This window comes from Panthera leo, chromosome D1 (genome assembly GCF_018350215.1).
Source record: "Panthera leo isolate Ple1 chromosome D1, P.leo_Ple1_pat1.1, whole genome shotgun sequence".
Classification (NCBI taxonomy): domain Eukaryota; kingdom Metazoa; phylum Chordata; class Mammalia; order Carnivora; family Felidae; genus Panthera; species Panthera leo.
In genome coordinates this window covers 105,954,853-105,974,089 of record NC_056688.1, presented here as the reverse complement: position 1 = coordinate 105,974,089, position 19,237 = coordinate 105,954,853, and the positions used below count along the sequence as shown (strand labels likewise).

At 45.3% G+C, this 19,237-nt stretch overlaps 1 protein-coding gene and 1 long non-coding RNA gene across 3 annotated transcripts; one reads left to right on the top strand and one right to left on the bottom strand.

Moving 5' to 3' along the window:
* Positions 1-65: 65 nt before the first annotated feature.
* LOC122199558 lies at positions 66-3,321 on the top strand. Its single transcript, XR_006193559.1, has 3 exons — positions 66-350; positions 1,415-1,474; positions 1,868-3,321. It is a non-coding gene; the product is annotated as an uncharacterized LOC122199558 (long non-coding RNA).
* Positions 3,322-7,113: 3,792 nt separating this feature from the next.
* On the bottom strand, positions 7,114-10,463 carry LOC122200810 (mammaglobin-B-like). 2 transcript variants are annotated; one of them, XM_042906569.1, is made up of 3 exons: positions 10,222-10,463; positions 9,650-9,837; positions 7,114-7,273 (listed from the first exon to the last, which is right to left on the bottom strand). In XM_042906569.1, exons 1-3 carry the CDS (start codon positions 10,274-10,276, stop codon positions 7,235-7,237), a joined length of 282 nt encoding a protein of 93 aa, XP_042762503.1. In that variant the 5' UTR covers positions 10,277-10,463; the 3' UTR covers positions 7,114-7,234. The 2 variants fall into 2 exon arrangements, with proteins under 2 accessions (XP_042762503.1, XP_042762502.1); XM_042906568.1 differs by lacking the exon at positions 7,114-7,273 and having other exon boundaries at positions 9,578-9,837.
* Between the last annotated feature and the right edge of the window lie 8,774 nt (positions 10,464-19,237).

The following is a 19,237-nucleotide window of genomic DNA, read 5'->3' as shown; positions in this document are numbered from 1 at the left end:
GTTCGCAACAGCTCCGCCACAACGGCCCCGCGCTTGCGCACGAGGGCGGGGCCGGCGCGCCGCGCAATTACCGTAAAGCCCCGACCCGGGGCCGCCGCGCAAGCGCCTGGCAACTGTGCCCTCGTCTGGGCTCCCGGCAGGACCCCAGCAGCCTGGCTCCCGGCTCGGGTACCACGCTGGCCCTCCACCCACCTGAGCTTCCTGGTGGGCTTCGGGGAACCTCCTCTTCCTCCTTTGAGGCTGGAGGCGGGGTGTTGGTGGCAAAATGCGCGAAGTGAGGTGCCAAGGTTTTGCCACCGAAGATTGAAAAGCAGTGCTGCGCGCGCGGAGATCCTTCCTCTCGGCCCGAGGTGTTTCTCAGGCTTGGTAGTTATTCGTTTCAGTTGAAATCTCTTCTTTTTCATCGTCTTTCTTTTTAACCTTTCGTAAAGAACAGAAAGAAAATAAACTATAATTGGTCCGGTTCCGTGCCAGGGGCGCACCGAAGCGTCTGAAACCCCCAGCGAACTCCCTCGGAGCTTCCAGGAGCCCAGTGCTACATTCCTTGCTTAAACCACCTGTGCCCTTATCTTTTTGCGGTTGTTGACACATTTTCTCCAGCCTGCCCCAGAGAGTTCCTTTAAGGCTCTGACCAATCCCCCCACCACCCCCCCATTCCTAATACCAGCGTCCTTCCAATAGGAGTTTACATTTTTTAAACTTTAAATTATTTAATTAACACGGGGCTGCTGTTATGCCATTATTTTTTATTATTATTATTATTATTATTATTATTATGTTTATTATGTTTATTATGTTTATTATGTTTATCATTCCCTTACCTCCACTTCCCCAGGAAAGAAGAGTGACTAGTTCTGTGTCTTCCATCATTAGAAGTTCCTTAGTGAGGCGTCTGGGTGGCTCAGTCAGTTAAGCCTGCAACTCTTGATTTTGGCTCAGGTCATCATCTCACGGTTGGTGGACAGGCTCGCGTTGAACTCCGTGCTGGCAGTGCTGAGCCTGCTTGGGATTCTCTCTCTCTCCCCTTGTCTCTGCCCCTCCCCGGATTGTTCTCTCTCTCTCTAAAATAAATAAACTAAAAAAAAAAAAAAAAAAAAAAAAAAAAAAAGATTGAAAAACAGTGTAGAGGAAATGAATGCACAAGGCAGAGCTGTGTCAAAAGCAATTTGCTACTATTGAAGATTAGGAATACAAGCTTCCTGGCTTGTATTTTCTGGCTGGCTCAGTTGGGAAGCATGCGGCCCTTGATCCTGGGGTCGTGAGTTCGAGGCCCATGTTGGGTGCGGAGCCTACATTAAAAAAAAACAAAGACAAAAAACACAATACAAACTTTTCTTAAAAATTACAGCAGATTCAGCCACCCCTATAGCAAAGTTACTGTCAAACACTCACATTCTGATTTTATGTTCCTCAGAGGAAGAGAAAGAGGTGACGTTGTCACTGGCTGAAAGGAACTGCACGTGGCTGCGGACAGGTGGGTAGGCAGGCACCAGAGGCAAAAGCCCAAGGTAAAGGTTTGGTGTGATGCTCTGATTCCCAGAGCTGAAGAAGGCCAGCCTCTGCTCCAGGGTCCGTTTTAATTCAGAGCTTGCTATAGCCGAGGAATCAGCTACCATTGCTTGTGTTTGGCAGGGACTCAATGACAGGCAGGGAGAAAATGTCAGGTGTGCTCTGACTGGAAGTTATTGGTGGGGGGAAGCTGGAGGCGGGCTGGCCGGAAGTAGGCATCCTATTTGATTGCTTAGGGGAACATGTTTGGCCCTCTCTGGTTGGTCTTAAGTTGGCAGTGGGGACAAAGACCGGGGAAGCTGGTATTTATTGACCAAGTCCTGACCGTATTCATTCCCTTTTTTTCCCCTGGTTATAGACCTTGAATCCACAGCCATTGGCATGGACCCATAAACCCAATCTGGGCAATCATGATACTCCATGATTGTGTGGCAACAGTAATTGGCTCAAAAGGTGACCGTGTGATCCAAGCAGGGCCAAACTATGTAACTTCTCTAGAACTGAAGTTTGGACATTAGAAGAAAGAAGTTTTGTCCACTGCAGCCGCTAAATAGAGAGACTGTCGATTTGGGGCTACTGGTGGTCATCTTTTCCACCACGTGGAGAGTCTGTGTACAGAGTGAAGTTTGTGTAGTAAAGGACTAACCTTACCCAAAGAAAGATGTGGCCTTTGCCCTTTGCTCCTGGGAGAAGCTCTTTAAACCCCTGGCAAGTCCTACCTGACAAGAGTGTGTCTGTGTACCCTGGGGACTTGGGCCTCACCAGGTGGCCTAACAATGTGATGATAAGATGGAAACTGGGACACAGAGAGGGAGAAGACCATGGGAAGGTGGAGGCAGAGATTAGAGTGATGCGTCTACAAGCCAGAAAACCCAAGGATTGTCAGCAGTGTCCAGCAGCTAGGGAGAGGCAAGGGAGGGTCCCGGCCTAGAGTTTTCAGGGAGAGCCTGGCCCGACCAACATCTCCATCTTGGACTTCTAGCTTCCACAACTGTGAGGTAATATACCTCATTTTTTAAGGTTCCCTGGGTGGTTTTATGGAGGCGCTCCTTACAATCACAACAAGAACTGCAGGGTTGGACTAGTTACCACATAAGCTCCAGTTAGAATGTGTCTGTGAACCATCAAGCAAGTGGCCCTGGGCCCAGTGAGTGCCCCAGGCACTCCTAGTCGATAGCGGCACTATCGATAACAGGCTTTGACCATCACAAAGCAGACTGAAAGGAAAAGGCCTCACTGAGGACGTAATGTTTCAGCCCATATCTGAAGGAGGTGAGGGAGAGAGTGTGAAGTGTCTGAAAAACGAGCATTCCTGGTGGAAGCACTTTCTAGAGTCTGGTCAGACAGTTCTCTTAGTTTTTCCATAAACACGTACGGTCTTCAGTTATTTCAGGGAACACATTCCAGAAAATAACACACTTAGGTTCTGTTGCCCAACGTGCGGAGCAGCTATCACAAGACCCTGGACGATGCGCGTTCGCTTTTTAACCTTCCATTCACTCCTCATCCCCATGCAATCTGGCTTCTGGACATGTGATGTTGCAACGTTTAAGACCGAAGCAACTAAGTAAAACCAGCTGTCTTCTATTGAGCCCGACATGGGGAGACGCGGAAAAATCCAAAGATTTTTCTCACCGAGAGAGAGACGTCTGAGTAAAGACCAAAGAGGTGAGAGAAACTGAAAAGAGAGTAAAACAGGATTTATGGATTGCTGCACACTGCATATTCGTATGTGTTAAAAATGCAATTAAAAGTAATTCTTTAGGGGCACCTGGGTGGCGCAGGTGGTTAAACATCTGACTCTTGGTTTTGACTCAGGTCATTATCTCACCATTTGTGAGTTTGAGCCCCATGACGGGCTCCGCACTGACAGCGCGGGGCCTGCTTGGGATTCTTTCTTTGCCTCTCCCTCTGCCCCTCCCTTGCTCACTTGGACTCTCTCTTCTCTCTCTCTCTCACAATAAGTAAATAAACTTAAAACAAAAAGTCAGTTTTTCGGGTTGTGTATTTTTGGAAAATACACTGTTCAGAGATAGTGCAAAGTGGCAATCTATTCCATTTGGTTGCAGAGGTCATTTTAGAGTCTCTGATCTTTTTCCTTTACCTCCAAAATGCATATATATCTTCAATTTTTTACTTACTTTTTACGATCTCAGTGGGTTAAAACATGGTGGTTTATTATTAGTGCAGCTCAGTACAAGGCACTTGGCCAGGACGGGGAAGATGCTGTGTGCTCCCACAGCGAACCAAAGAATGGGTGCACTGTCTGTGGAGAATTGAAAAAAAAATTTAATGTTTATTTATTTATTTTGAGGGAGAGAGAGAAACAGTATAAGTAGGGAAGGGGCAGAGAGAGGAGAGAGAAATCCCAGGCAGGCTCCAGGCTGTAAGCACCGAGCCCGATGTGGGGCTACAACTCACGAAATCGTGAGATCATGACCTGAGCTGAGATCAACAGTCAGACGCGTAACCGACTGAGCTACCCAGGTGCCCCTGCGAATTTAAAACTGACTCTGGGGTGCCTAGGTGGCTCAGTTGGTTACGCGTCTGACTCTTGATCTTGGCTCAAGTCATGATTTCATGGTTTCGTGAGTTCAAGCCCCGCGTGGGGCTCTGCACTGACGGTGCGGAGCCTGTGTGGGATTCTCTCTCTCTCCTTCTTTGTCTGCCCCTCTCCCACTTGCATAAGCATGCTCTCTCTAAAAATAAATAAATAAACTGAAAAAATATGACCATGAAATGGAATAAAAGTCAACTGCTTTTAGTGATCACCATGAGGTAGTGTTTCTAGACAATGTCATAGACAACTTGCTCCACCTTGCTGGACGTTCTAAATAATTGTTACATTGACCTAGAGCAGGGTGCTCCCAGTGGCTTGTCCATGATGCACCATGACCACATCCAGTCATTCAGGAGCCCAGACTCCTCCCATTGAGTGGCTCCAGCTTCTCCAAGGGACTTGGGGCCTTACTGGATCTCTGCATTCAGTGGCAGACATTCTGGAAGTGTCAAGACTATGGGGACATTGAGAAGAGCAGTGGTTCTCAGGGGTTGGGGAGAGGAAGGAACGAATAGGCAGAGCTCAGATGGTTTTAAGGGCAATGAAATTCTTCTGTACTGTAATGGGGGGGGGGTGCACATCACATACATTTCACAAAAGGCATAGAGTGTACGACACCAAGAATGAACCCGAACGTACACCATGGACTTTGGGTGATAAGGACGTGTCCATAGAGGCCCATCAGTTGTAACCAACGTACCATCTGGTGGGGATGTTGACTGTAGGAGAGGCTGTGCATATGCATGAGTAGGAGATCTATGGGAACTCTGTGTGCATTCGGCTCAACTTTGCTGTGAATCTCAAACTCCTCTCAGAAAAAGCTCTATTAAAGACCAAAAAAAAGGAGGAAAGTACATTGTTGAGAATATTCTCTTCGGCACCACAAAAAACAAATAATCTTATTTATTTATTTATCTATTTATTTATTTATTTATTTGAGAGAGACAGAAAATGCAAGTAAGCAAGGGTAGAAAGAGAGAGAATCCCAGGATGGGGCGGGGTGGGGGGGGTGGGGGGGTGGAGAGAGAAGCAGGGCACACCCAAACAGAACTTGAACCCACGGAACGTGAGATGATGACCTGAGCCAAAGTCAGATGCCTAATGACTGAACCACCTAGGCACCCACAAATAATCCCATTTGTCAATGGGCAGAAGATATCCAGATGGCCAACAGATACATGAAAAGATGCTCAACATCATTCATCATCAGGGAAAGAATGAAGAGTCTGTGCTCATCACAATACGTTTTTGCCTCAGGAATGCAGTTTTTAACTTTGTCCTTGGAAATAACTTCAGAGTTACACAAATGGTGTAATGGTGTAATGCAGGAGGAGAACATCCATATACCTTTACCCTTAAGCACATTCGTCGATGTACTACTGGATTTATTTTTCTATACAATCTCCTTTTTTCTTTTTCCTGTTCTAGTTCTAGATTTAGTACTATCTTTTCCAACGATTAATCATCGGGCATCCTTCCTCTTCCCGTTCTGCTGCCCCAGTCCTTCAATCATCTTCATTATCAATTCTTGCATGAAATTTGCTCTGTTCCCTGGGTAGACTCATTCATGAAATGGGCCAGGGTCCTTCTGGACAGAAGCAAATTTCTGCATATCTATGTGTCCATCTCCAGTTCCTATGGCCAAATGTCTTCCTTTTCCTCTCCTCTTATGGTCCAAAACAGAAAGAGAGGGTGGACTGAGGTTCCCAGTATTGAGAGGCAGAGAGAGGGGTGGGCTTTCTTCCCCACTGAGGACACACCCAAAGCACTGAGAACTGAGTATGGCCCATGAGTTCTTAATAAATGTGTGTGTGTGTGTGTGTGTGTGTGTGTGTGTGTGTGTGTGTGTGTGTAATAGGGGGGATCTTTTAAGATGTGGAAATGGACACGGGTCCATTAGCCTGGGCCTAATGGAGTCACTGACCTTGAGGTGTGTGGGAGAAGGTAGATGGCAGGGATCCATTATGACTTTTGTAGGTCTTAGGTCCTTTTGGCCAGTTTCCGTAAAAACCGTATTAAATACCATACCTTACAACTGCACTGGTATAAAGAGGAGTATGCTCCACTCTGGTTCATGGGTCTATATTCATTATGATGACAGTCACTTTTGGTTAATTGTTTTAAAGAAATTCTAACATTTTGGTGGGGGGGCCTGGGTGACTCAGTCAGTTAAGTGTCTGACTCTTGATTCAGCTCAGGTCATGATCTCAGGGTTGGTGGGATTGAGCCCGACATCAGGCTCTGTGTTGACAGCTCCAAACCTGCTTGGGCTTCTCTCTCTCTCCCTTTCTCTGCCCTTCTCCTGCTCGTGCTCTCTCTCTCTTCAAATAAATAAATAAACATTACAAGAAAAATAAATTCTATGGGGCGCCTGGGTGGCTCAGTCAGTCAGGCATCTGACTTCAGCTGAGGTCATGATCTCATGGTTCATGGGTTGGAGCCCCCGGTCAGGCTCTGTGCTGACAGCTGGGAGCCTGTGGCCTGCTTCAGTTTCTTTGTCTCCCTCTCTCTCTGCCCCTCCTCTGCTCATGCCCCCTCTCTCTCTCTCACTGTCTCTCAAAAATTAAAATTAAAAAAATTAAATAAATAAAATCAAGCCAGGATTCACCCCTGCTTTGGATAAGTCACATCTCTCCCTGGCTCTACTCCTGACCCCACTCACTCGGGTCAGGTGCAGAGGGCTGAGAGGAGGGCCTTGCCGCACCAGTGGATCAGGGGTACTGCATGCAGCCCGATCAGCAGAGCCTAGGTCTTGAGGACTTCAGAGATAGTCCCAGGGAAAATGGGGGCCACGAGGATGGAAAAGCACATTTCCGGAGTGAGGACCCCTGTTGTGCTACACGTGGGAAGGAACAGAGCGTTTTTCAGATTCCTCAGTCCTTCACCCATGTGCTCTCCAAGGAACAGTTCCCTATGAGCGTGTGTGTGGGCGTGAGCTCAGGCACGGGAGGCTCTCCACAGCCTCCATTTTGATCACATCACATGAAAAGAATTTTCCATTTGCAGATGCTTTATTGAAATGAAAATGTATTTGAGGTTTCAACAGTTGTCTTGCAGTTTATAGATGAAAAGAGAAAGAAGGAAGAAAAGTCGTGGTTTATATTCACCGGCTGTCAGTTGCTGACCATTCTCTGTAGTCCTCTGGGTCTCCGGTCTTGGGGAAAGTTAAGAAAGGGCACACCACACACTGGAATACATTATTTGCTGGAAAACAAACACAGAGACGTCACTCCAATGTTCAGCTCTCTGTTCCAAAGTCAAGAGTTGAAAAACACACATTTCTTCTTGGCTTCTAGGATTTGTCCACACACATCTGGTATCCAAGAACGATTGTGCTGGAGTCAAGATCAGAATGATCTCATCTCTCATGGTAACGATCAGGAGACTTTACTGATGCCAAACAGGTGCTGGTGTTTCCAGATCTCTTCCCCATCAGGGATCCCTATGCTTATCAGGGTGCATTTATTTCAACAAAGAATCGTTAAGTCTCAGCCCAAATACAAGGAAATGGGTAGTTTTTGAGTTCTGGCGTGGCCTTACGTGTTAGAAATACCGAAAACGGTCTGACACCGAGACCTTTACCTTTGACACTTACAAAACATTGGAGATGTGCACTCCAAGTGATCGGTCTAATTAACATTTTTAAAGAAAACATTCCAGGGGCACCTGGGTGGCTCAGTCAGTTAAGCCTCCGACTTCGGCTCAGGTCATGATCTCACGGTTCGGTTCGTGGTTTCGAGCCCCATGGGCTCTGAGCTGCCGTCTCGGAGCTTGGAACCTGCTTCAGATTCTGTGTCTCTCTCTCTCTCTGTGCCCCCCCTCCCCTGCTCACACTCTGTCCCTGTCTCTCTCTCTCCAAAGCGAATAAACTTCAAAACAAACAACAACAAAAAACCCCATCCCATTATCCTTGATTGAAGGGAATTTCACTTTTTAAAGTGGTTAGTTATGCTAAATACACATAAGATGAAATTGACCATTTTCATCATTGTAAGTATAGAGTTCTGCAGCGTTAAGTCTATGTATGTTGTGGTGTAACCAATCTCCAGAACATTTTCGTCTTGCTATTGTTGAACTCTATACCCACTGAACAACCCCCATTTTCCATACCAGCCCAACCCCTAGAAGCCACCATTCTACCCTCTGTTTCTAGGAGACTGGCTACTCTAGAAAACTGATATGAATGAACTCATGCAACATATTTGTCTTTTTTTTTGCTGGCTTATTTCCTTTGTCATAAGGTCCTCAAGGTTCATCCATGTTGGCTCTTCTGAGTGATAAACACTTTTAGCTTTAGCTTTGGCAGTATTTCTAAATTGTCTACCCTGGAATGTTTCCATAGGAGTATCAAGATAGGGAATACATTATGGAGATCGAAACACTGCTTGTTGTTTTCAACACTTCCATCCCCCAAGGCAGATTCATACCCATGATCTGTCCTTGTCATCTATGGGGTCTTTAATTAATAGTCAAGGAATCCCATCATTTATACTGACAAATTTTGATTGCTTGAAAGCACGCTTTAAATTCTTTTAGTAAGAGGTACAGAATCCTCTTCATAATGGGTTCTTCTGGACTCTATTAAAACATTCTCATGAACATTTTATTATTTGTTCCTACGAAGAAGGGGATCATTGTTGCCGGTCACTTCTACAAGTAAGGGACTTCTTGAGAATCAGATGTGTTTTACCTTGATAGAAAATGAGTGTGGAGATGCCCGGCTTGCTCAGCGGGGAGAGCCTGTGGCTCTTGATCTCAGTGTTGTGAGTTCGAGCCCACGTTGGGTGGAGAGTGTACTTAATAAAAAGCAAGAAAAAAAATTTCAAAATAAAGAAAAAAAATGAGGGGTGCCTGCGTGGCTCAGTCGGTTAAGCATCCGACTTTGACTCAGGTCATGATCTCGTGGTTCATGAGTTCGAGCCCCACGTTGGGCTCTGTGCTGACAGCTCAGAGCCTGGAGCCTGCTTTGTATTCTGTGTGTGTCTCTCTCTGATCCTTCCCCCACTCGCACTCTGTCTCTCTGTCTCTTTCTCAAAAATAAATAAAGAATAAAAAAAAAAAAAAGAAAAATATTGTGGCTCCTGGGTGGCTCAGTTGGCAGGTCATGATCTCCCAGTTCCTGAGATTGAGGCACGTCTGTCTCTGCACTGATAGGGCAGAGCCTGCTTAAGATTCTCTCTCTCTCCCTGTGTCCACTCCTCCTCTATGCGTGCTCTCTCCCCCTGCCCCTTAAAGTAAATAAATGAACTTAAAAAAAGACAAAAAGAGAAAGTTTGTGTGTGGACGTGTGAGTGTGTACTAGGATACTGAAGGGTAGTTCAGCCTTTATGTGAATATTGTCCCTCATTTGCCTTTTTCATTTATCATTCACTAAAGATTCCAAGAAGCGCAGAGGCAAATTGGCACTGGGACCTTGGCTGGCTTTCTTGATGTCAGAGTACTCACATGCAGCCACAATTACATTCACTGAAATAAAATAAAGCACGTTGAACACCTGCTTTGGCATCATTAGTGACAAACGTAGAGCCTACTAGTCCCTGCCCCGTGGTTTGAAAGCACATCAGAAGAAACTGTAATTACCATCATCTCTGCATAGTTGTGCAGAGTTTCGTTTGACTGGTTGAGAAAACACTGCTTCACATCAGCCAAGGCCTCTTTTTTATCAGTAGTCTGAGCAAAATCCTGAAGAAAATTTTGGTATTCACTAACGCTCACTTCAGGACTGATTGCTTTGTTAACCACTTCCTCTAGAAATGGGCATCCAGAACCTGAAAGAAAACACATAAAAGCGATCTCAGTTCCATAGCCCTGAAGCCCCTTTTTGGGAGCACCTAGGATGTTGGTCATCCAATCTGCGTCCCAGTAGACTCATACTTTCAGAAAGATGATGGTGAATGGTCTTGAGTTCTCAGTTCTCAGAGAGTAAACTCAGGACCTAGGGTTTCCTTAAGCCTGAAAATATCTGTGCTCCCTTTCCACCCCTGCACTACCTCCACAGCCCAGAGAAGCCAAACACTACATAACCATGAAAAACAAAGACACTGAAGAAATGAGGTGGAGCCTGTTGGCCTGAATTTGGGGAACAGGAGGTCTTCCAGAGGGCCCTGACACCACCTTTAGCCCCGAACCTGTCCTTGCTGCACAGAACTCACCAGCCAAGCAGTAAAGGGGGAGGGCAATCAGCACAAGGACTCTCAGCAGCTTCATGGTTGAGGGCAGCTGGCGTTAGCCGGTCAGTCCGACGTGGCAGGGAAGAAAGAACTCACTTGGGAGCTGAGCACCTAGAACTCCTCCTTTTATTCTCCCGGCCATCACCTTAAGCCCTCCCCAAAGTGAGGGACTGAGTCACACAGTAAACGTGGCACTGGGCCAGGAAATGACAGCAAGAATCAGCCCAGCCAGCCTGTGCCCTGTTTGTAGAAACCAAGGAGACAGCTTGTTGGACTCAAAACTATTTTGGAACTGCCATAATGATAACACGGCTTTAGATGAAATCAATGCAAAAGTGCTTGCTAGCTAATGAAACGACGACAGAGTGCGCCTGTGTGGTCATCCTTGTTGTTTTATTACTGTTGCGGTCTTTATTAGTCTCCTTCCACCTGTCCTCCTTCTTCAACAGATGGAAAGCTTCATATCCTGTGTTCCTGTGGGCTCACCACGCAGCTGGGCTCGGTGCAATACCAGACAGCTCCTCGGGAGGGCAGACTTCCCGTGTCCATAGACACTTTTGACAAGGGCCTGGACGTTTAGCAAATCCTAACAATGTCTAACTTTCTCTAAAGGCTGTTTGTACAAAGACTATCTCAATTCATTAACTAAATTTCATAAATTCATTCTATTCTGAATCTATGAATAATCTTTCTTTTAGTTGTTTGGGATTTTTTTTTTTTTTTCCCCATTGGTTCAAAGGATGAAGAAAGCAAAGCACCTGATCGCTCAGCAGAGGCAGTGCTGAATGGAGGAATGGTGGTAAGGACTGGGCTCAAGCAGATGTGGATTTATTGTATTTTTTCAGTGTTTATTTTTGAGAAAGGGAGAGAGGGATTGAGAGAGAGAGAGAGAGAGAGAGCTCGCATGAGCGGGAGGAGGGGCAGGGGGAGAGGGGGCAGAGGAACCGAGCAGGCTCTGAGCTGACAGCAGCCAGCCCAACATGACACGGGGCTCAAACTCACAAACTGTGACACCATGACCTGAGCTGAAGTTGGACGCCCAACTGACTGAGCCACCCAGGCGCCCCAAGATGTGGGTTTAAATCTTGGATGCAGGACCTAGTCATGAAGTGTCTTAGGGCAAGTTAAATTGCTGGTTATTTCAAGCTTCTTTTGCCTCATTTCTAAAATGCGCATAAATCAGACCACACCTGGTTTTGCAAGGATAACAGACACTCTGTAAAGAACTTACTGCGGGGCTTAGAACAAGGTAATCATGCATAAATGGGAGGTACCATCCATCCATCCATCCATCCATCCATGCAAGCATCCATCCATCCAAACATCCATTGTTTTGTATGGAAACCAATTTGACAATAAATTTTTATACATTAAAAAAAACAACAATAAAAAAACCCCAAAACATCCATTGTTCAAAGGTAACCATGAGCTTCCCCCATGAGTGGATTCTGTGCTGCATGCCCCAGATTCAGCTGTCAGACCAGGACCTTGCTCCTGTGGAGCTTACCTCTTACAAGGGAGGCAACAAAAAGCCCCTAACTGGGGCGCCTGGATGGCTTAGTCGGTCAAGTGCCTGACTTAGGCTGAGGGCACGATCTCACAGTTCATGGGTTTGAGCCCTGCGTCAGGCTCAAAAAATGTTCACAAAACCATAAATAAAAAGCCCATAACTGAATGAGTGACTTCAGAAAGTGATTTGTAGGGAACAACAAAACAGCCATGAGGGGCAGCATCCTGTACAGAGGGCCAGGCCAGCTATAGCTAGATGAGTGGACAATGATTATCAAGGGGAAGATCTTGGGATGGGTGTTCTAGGCAGAGAGCACAGCAGGTACAGAGGTTCTCTCTAGAGCAGTTGGTACTGGGCAAGAGAATGACAGCAAGGGTGGTGTGCCTCTTGGTGTCAAGAGAGAGACAGGACAGCCTCATAGTCTAGAAAAGCCATATCAGTTTATGTGGAGATGATATGAAGGTGAAAGGAACAAGAGAAACTAGGTTGGCTCAAGTAAAAAAAAAAAAAAAAAAAGAAAGAAAGAAAGAAAATAAACTGATGAGTGAGCCAGACAGATGAGTTGATTATTTGTGAATGCCGTGTTTGCTGTTTAGATGATCTGGGACTCGTTTCTTCCCATCGTTCAGCCTGAACATAAGTTGCCAAGAAAAACACTCCTTTAGGCACAGGCTAGCAATAGGGAAGAAGGTTATGTTCTTCTGTGTGTACTTTCTCGCCCAGTTGACCATTGCTGCCAATCTCCATTCCAAACGACAATGTTCAAATGAAGGACTTTACTGATGAAATGGGAGAACTTTTGGTTAGGACAAAATGGGGACTCTCCCTGGTGCCCCAGTTGTTAGGGACTTGCCCTGTTACCTGCTGGGATGCCGGTCTCTTCAGAGGTTTCATACCCAGCTCAGCGAGGCTACAATCCCACCTCGCGTGCTTGGTGCCCACAAGAAAGAGGTGTATTTTTTTGTTTTACCTCGATGTTTCCTCCACAGCAGATGATGATCATTCTTAGGTGAATCAAATAACAATAACTCAGCCCACAAAGGACTCATTTGCGAGCCAGTGGTTACAAGGAGAAATAGAAGAAACCACAATGCTTGGGTAGGCAGCCTGACTTTTTTTCTCTTCCCCGAAGGAGCTTTCACTCAAGTCCCCAAGTGAAGTTCAGAAATTAGCCTTCAGCTTCGGTGTTTGGGTGACACTTACTGATCACCTATTATGACAAACCATGGTATGTGGGTGAATTTGCACAGGTACCTATTTCACTGTGAATACCTTGTGTTGTGGGAGAGAGAGAGAAAGTACGTGGCACGACACAATTATGTTTGGCCTGTCCTTGGGCTCATGCAAGACCTGAGATGTACTCACACCAAGCTGATCATTTGAGGCTTTGCCATACTTAATAAAAGTGACAACAGTCTGTGAGAGCCATTTTATCCCCAGTGATTCCCGCATTGGCACCAAAGCCTAGGAAGGAGTTATTTTGACATTTAGATGGTCTTTAGGCATTTTTAAATTGTAGGTTTCTGATACTGATACACTTGACAGTATTTAGGGACATGATAACCCATATGTTTTTGCCCATTGATTCTGTAACACTGGTTCTGCCCCTCCCCTCCAAGGCTGCTGGGACATTAACCTCCGGCATGTTTTTTGAAAGTGAAGCTCTTCTTCGGTAAGATCATGCCAAAGTCTAAGACTTGGATGGGAAGGTACTTCCATGGGCCAGAAACTTTCAGAAAGGTGCTGGCCTTGGAGCCATCTGGATGGCAGTGCAAGGTGGGTTGCTCACATTACCTGGGCCTTTCCAGGTACACCTCTCGCCTTGGGCCAATCCTGGTCTGGAGATTTCCCAGCTGTGTCTCTTTGTACAATGGGAACATCCTGGGGTTGTCATATGTCCTCAGAACGGGTTTGGGCACAGAGCTGGTGCCATGTACCTGTCAGCCGCCAGTGATTAATTTCATAAAAAGGTGAAAGGCCTTATGCTAACCTTTGGATGTCTAGGACCATTGGAGACCCCTGGAAACTTCCTTCAACTTCACATTCTCTGAAAGATCTGGAGAAGATCATGTTCAGAGCGCAGGCAAAATCCTACGTTTGAGCCTAGAGCACGGTATTTTGATCCATGCTTACTGGATACTGTCCTGACTTCCTGGAAGAGTTTCATTGAGACATAACTTACACGTAGTCTCTGTCAAACATATTCTACATCCGGTTGGTTTATTAATCTTCTCAAGGCCCAAGGCAATGAACAATTACCCGTTTTTAAAATTCGAGAAAACATAAGAGTAAAAAAAAATTTTTTTTTAAAAAGTGGGGGCAGGCGCCTGGGTGGCTCAGTGGGTTAAGTGTCCGACTTGGGCTCAGGTCACGATTTTGAGTTTCGTGAGTTTAAGCTCCGCATCGGGCTCTTTGCTGACAGCTCAGAGCTTGGATCCCACTTCGGATTCTGTGTCTCCCTCTCTCTCTCTGTTCCTCCCTCACTTGCACTCTGTCTCGCTGTCTCTCTCTCAAAAATAGATAAAGAATGAAAAAAATTAAGAAAACATGAATAGCAAACCATGGTGAACACTCACTGGATGCAAGGCCCTGGTACAAACCTCCTTTAATCGGATGACAACACAATGCGTCGGGTGATGATGAAATTTTTTGGCCAAATGGGGATGCTTTGGAGTGTGAAAGAGGTCACAAAATGGATGGAGTGCCAGGACAACAGCATAAACCAGGATTCTCCTGAGGAAACTGAGATGTGTGGTCACCCTCCATTGGTGGCAATCTCTTCTCCGGTTTCGCGGGTATAATCGGAAACCAGTCCCTGTATGCAGAGGGCAGGGAGAGACAGAAGAAAAGGTGGCCACTCCAGGTTTAATGAACAAAGGAACCGACACAGGAGGGCACCTGGGTGGCTCAGTTGGTTAAGCGTCTAATTTCAACTCAGGTCATGATCTCACAGTTTGTGAGTTCAAGCCCCACGTTGGGTTCTCTGCGGGTTCTCTGCTGTCAGCACAGAGCCTGCTTTGGCTCCTCTGTGCCCCCCACTCTGTCAGCCCCTCCCCCGCCGGTGCTCTCTCTCCCCCTGTCTCTATCTCAAAATAAATAAATAAACTGAACATGAGGGGCACCTGGCTAGCTCAGTCGGTGAAGCGTCCGACTTCAGCTCAGGTCTTCTGCGGCTCAGGGCATAATCTCATGGTTCGTGAGTTTGAGCCCCACGTGGGGCTCTGTGCTGACAGCTGGGAGCCTGGAGTCTGCTTCAGGTTCTGGGTCTCCCTCTCTCTCTGCCCCACTCCTGCTTGTGCTCTGTGTCTGAAAAATGAATAAACGTTAAAATAAATTAGAAAAACTAAAGACAAAAAAGATGGGTAGATCTCCACACCTATGGTCCAGAGTCAGAAACTTTGTACAGAGGCAGTAAGTGGGTTCAGTCACACTGAACACAGTTCAGATGGTCTCAACATGACATCATAGTGTCTCAAGGCATTGTCATTGGAGCAGCTTCTGGGGTGGAATAGGGCTAAGTGGAACCCACATTCCAAGAACAGGGCAGGTGGGTGAGGAGCCCCCAGTTTCCAGGGTCCAGCTCATGGGTCAACTGGAGGTCACATCCTGTCCCCCAACCCTTCCCCATGAGGAGCGCGTGTCATTTCTCCTTATATGTAGATAATGGGACAAGAGAGGTCACGTAACTTGACCAACGGCACACCGCTTATGGTTGGCAGAGCTCCTTAGGGAAGGAGCCTGGTGTTTCTGACTGAGAGATAGCTCCTGACACGACCTCCTTGGTTTGACCCTTGTGGACGTCCACTTTAGGGCTCCAATGGCTTCTGGTGATCTTGACTCACACTACTGCCCTATGTGAACTCCAGGTTGAATTCTGTGTGCACCGCCCCCCTCCGCCATCCACCCAGTTTTCTGCTGGAGGCCTTTGCTCCCTGTGGACTCCCCTCCCCACTGTCCTTGCCTCAGTCCTACAGGGTTGAAACTCCTCATTCACTCCTGATGCCACATCCAAGACAGCCCGCCCACTTCTGCCCTTCCCTGGGCCCTGAATCTCTAGGGATCTCCCTTGTCGACACCCCTTGGCACTCTGGGAGCAGCTCTCCCCTGACATCTTCAGAATCCCGATCCCATGGTCCCTCCTCTCTGTTAGGCTCCCCGAGGGCACTGCCTGTGCATTGCTGGCCATTGTGTGATGGCAGCGATAGAGTGGTGCTTAATTAATTGTTGTGTAACTGCTTTTCAGGGCAGATGTTGAATTTATACAAAGATTCTACTGATGATATTACATGTTTTATCATTAGGTCTATTTCGAGAGAGAAGCACGTTTACATTTGACTCTTTAGTAAAGTCAGGGATCAAACCCAACACTAAAACCAGTCATCTACCTGTCATTCTGGTGCTACCTCCACTTTCTTTGTGTTCCTGAATGAAGACTCCTTTCTCCTCTCTCCTTTTTTAAGCATTATTTTTTAATTGATTTGTTTAAAAAAATTTTTTTTTACGTTTTATTTATTTTTGAGACAGGGAGAGACAGAGCATGAATGGGGGAGGGTCAGAGAGAGAGGGAGACACAGAATCTGAAACAGGCTCCAGGCTCTGAGCTGTCAGCAGAGAGCCCGACGCGGGGCTCGAACTCACGGACAGTGAGATCGTGACCTAGGCTGAAGTCGGATGCTTAACCGACTGAGCCACCCGGGCGCCCCTAATTGATTTGTCTTAAATTTACATTCAATTTAGTGATCATATACTGCAACAATGATTTCAGGAGCAGATTCCTTAATGCCCCTTACCCATTTAGCCCATGCCCCCTCCCACAACCCCTCCAGTAACCCTCTGTTTGTTCTCTCTATTTAAGAGTCTCTTATGTTTTGTCTCCCTCCCTGTTTTTGTATTATTTTTGCTTCCCTTCCCTTATATTCGTCTGTTTTGTATATTAAGTCCTCGTATGAGTGAAGGCATGTGATATTTGTCTTTCTCTGAATGACTAGTTTTGCTTAGCATAACACCCTCTAGATCCATTCACATAGTTGCAAATGGCAAGATTTAATTCTCTTTGATTGCCGAGCAAAATCCATTGGGTTTATATATATTATACACACACAATATATATATCTTCTTTGTATATATATATACACAATATAGATCTCCTTTATCCATTCATCCATCGATGGACATTTGGGCTCTTTCCATACTTTGGCTATTGTCAATAGTGCTGCTGTGAACATTGGGGTGCATGTGTCCCTTTGAAACAATATACCTGTATCCCTTGGATAAATACCTAGTAGTGCAATTGCTGGGTCATAGGGTGGTTCTGTTTTTAACTTTTTGAGGGACCTCCATACTGACTTCCAAAGTGGCGGCACCAGCTTGCATTCCCACCAACAATACAAAAGATATCCTCTTTCTCCGCATCCTCGCCAATATCTGTTGTTGCCTGAGTTGTTAATGTTAGCCATTCTGACATGGGTGAGGTGGTACCTCACTGTGGTTTTGATTTGTATTTCCCTGATGATGAATGCTGCTGTGCAGTTTTTCACGTGTCGGCCATCTGGATGTCTTCTTTGGAGAAATGTCTATTCATGTCTTTTGCCCATTTGTTCACTGGATGATTTGTTTTTGGGGTGTTGAGTTTGAGAAGTTCTTTATAGATTTTGGATACTAACCCTTTATCTGTTACGTTGTTTGCAAATATCTTCTCCCATTCCGTCGGTTGCCTTTTAGTTTTGCTGATCGTTTCCTTCGCCGTGCAGAAGCTTTTTATTTTGATGAAATCCCAATAGTTCATTTTTGCTTGTTTCCCTTGCTTCCGGAGATGTCTTGAGTAAGAAGTTGCTGCGGCCAAGGTCAAAGAGGTTGGCTTGCTTTCCTCTCGAGGATTTTGACAGCTTCAGCCTTAAATATAGGTCTTTCATCCATTTTGGGTTTATTTTTGTGTCTGGTGTAAGAAAGTGGTCCAGGTTTATTTTTCTGCATGTCGCTGTCCGGCTTTCCCAGCACCACTTGCTGAAGAGACTGTCTTTATTCCTTTGGATATTCTTTCCTGCTGAGTCAAAGATTAGTTGGCCATACGTTTGTGGGTCCATTACTGGGTTTTCCATTCTGTTCCATTGATTTGAGGGTCTGTTTTTGTGCCAGTACCAGACTGTCTTGATGAGTACAGCTTTGTTTTTTTTTTTTATGTTGAAATGTAATTTTAATAGATAATTCTTCATCTTACATAGGAGCTCAATAAAATACACCACATTCTGAAGAAACTCCAGAAGTTATGAGAATAAAGAGTAGGGGAAATTCAGATGGGCTACAATATCCATTACCTTAAATTGCAAGAGACAAAGGTTCCAACCCGCAGGTTAACATTTACATACTTAGGACTGGCTACACTGATGGCTTAAAAATAATAAGGATCAGAAATTAGATATGGAAACGGGTGGGAAAGAACAGTTTTTCTGAGGGGAGGAACTCTGTCAATGCAGAAAAAATTACTTAATATCAAACAATAGCTCCCAGAGCAAATACTGAAGGATGAAAGTAAGAATCATGAACTGAGGATTTGATGCTCACAAAGGAAGAAACCTTTCGGATGACACTTACGCAAGCTGTTGCTTGAGATCTGCTCGTCAGGTCTACAAGGAAGACTCATAAATGCCTCAGCAAACCCCAAATGATTATCAGATTGGTGTTTCCTAATAGTATCATACACCAGTGGTTACACATGAAGTTTTCAGACAAAAACTAAGAAAAAGGTCATAACCGAAATGCCAGACAAACAAATGTGGCACATGTGAGTCCTACACAAAGCCAGTCACAACGGCTGCTTTGCTGTGACTCTCCTGTACAGTAATTTTCAAACATCATGGCAAGACACCAATGATCATCTAACTAATCAGACAACACAAACACATTTATTTCAAATTTCTAGGAGGTAAAAAAAATATCAGATACCAATGCTTTATGCATGCTCAGGGCCAGCTTATAAATACTCCATTCAGTGATATCTTAACACAAGTTTGTATTAGTGAAAAGAAACTGGCAAAATCCACCTCTTGTCATTCGACTTGTCAGATGGTGAAGACCAAAACAGAATGTTCCATCAGTTTTAATTTTTAAATACGATTGTCACATTGGGAAAATGAAACACAGTAAAATAAACTGTACAAAGGCAAAGTAGAATAACAAAAAATATTTTACTAAAACATAAGATTTACAGAAGTTTCCAGACAAGCCATACAAAATGGTCACAAGCTTTTTTTGAAGGAAGGATTCTACACTTGACAGCAAAGTCACAATGTTATTAGTGAGGGCTGTGATGTCTGTTTAATGTTCCCATTTTGGTTCAAACAATCAAGCTTGTCCATCTACAGCGTCTAAATAAAGTTAGACTTGGCTAGAGAGCATATTCTAAAGAACTGGTTAGCTGCTTTTACCCAAAGCAATTAGATCACCATAAAAAGGGGGAAAGGAGCCCATAAAATTAAAACTACCTCTCAC

Excerpts from the sequence above, each read along its gene's own strand:
- LOC122200810 (XM_042906568.1), bottom strand. The coding sequence starts at position 10,276 with ATGAAGCTGCTGAGAGTCCTTGTGCTGATTGCCCTCCCCCTTTACTGC. Across the intron at positions 9,838-10,221 it reads CCCCCTTTACTGCTTGGCTG|GTTCTGGATGCCCATTTCTA; the intron begins GTGAGTTCTGTG and ends GTTTTCTTTCAG.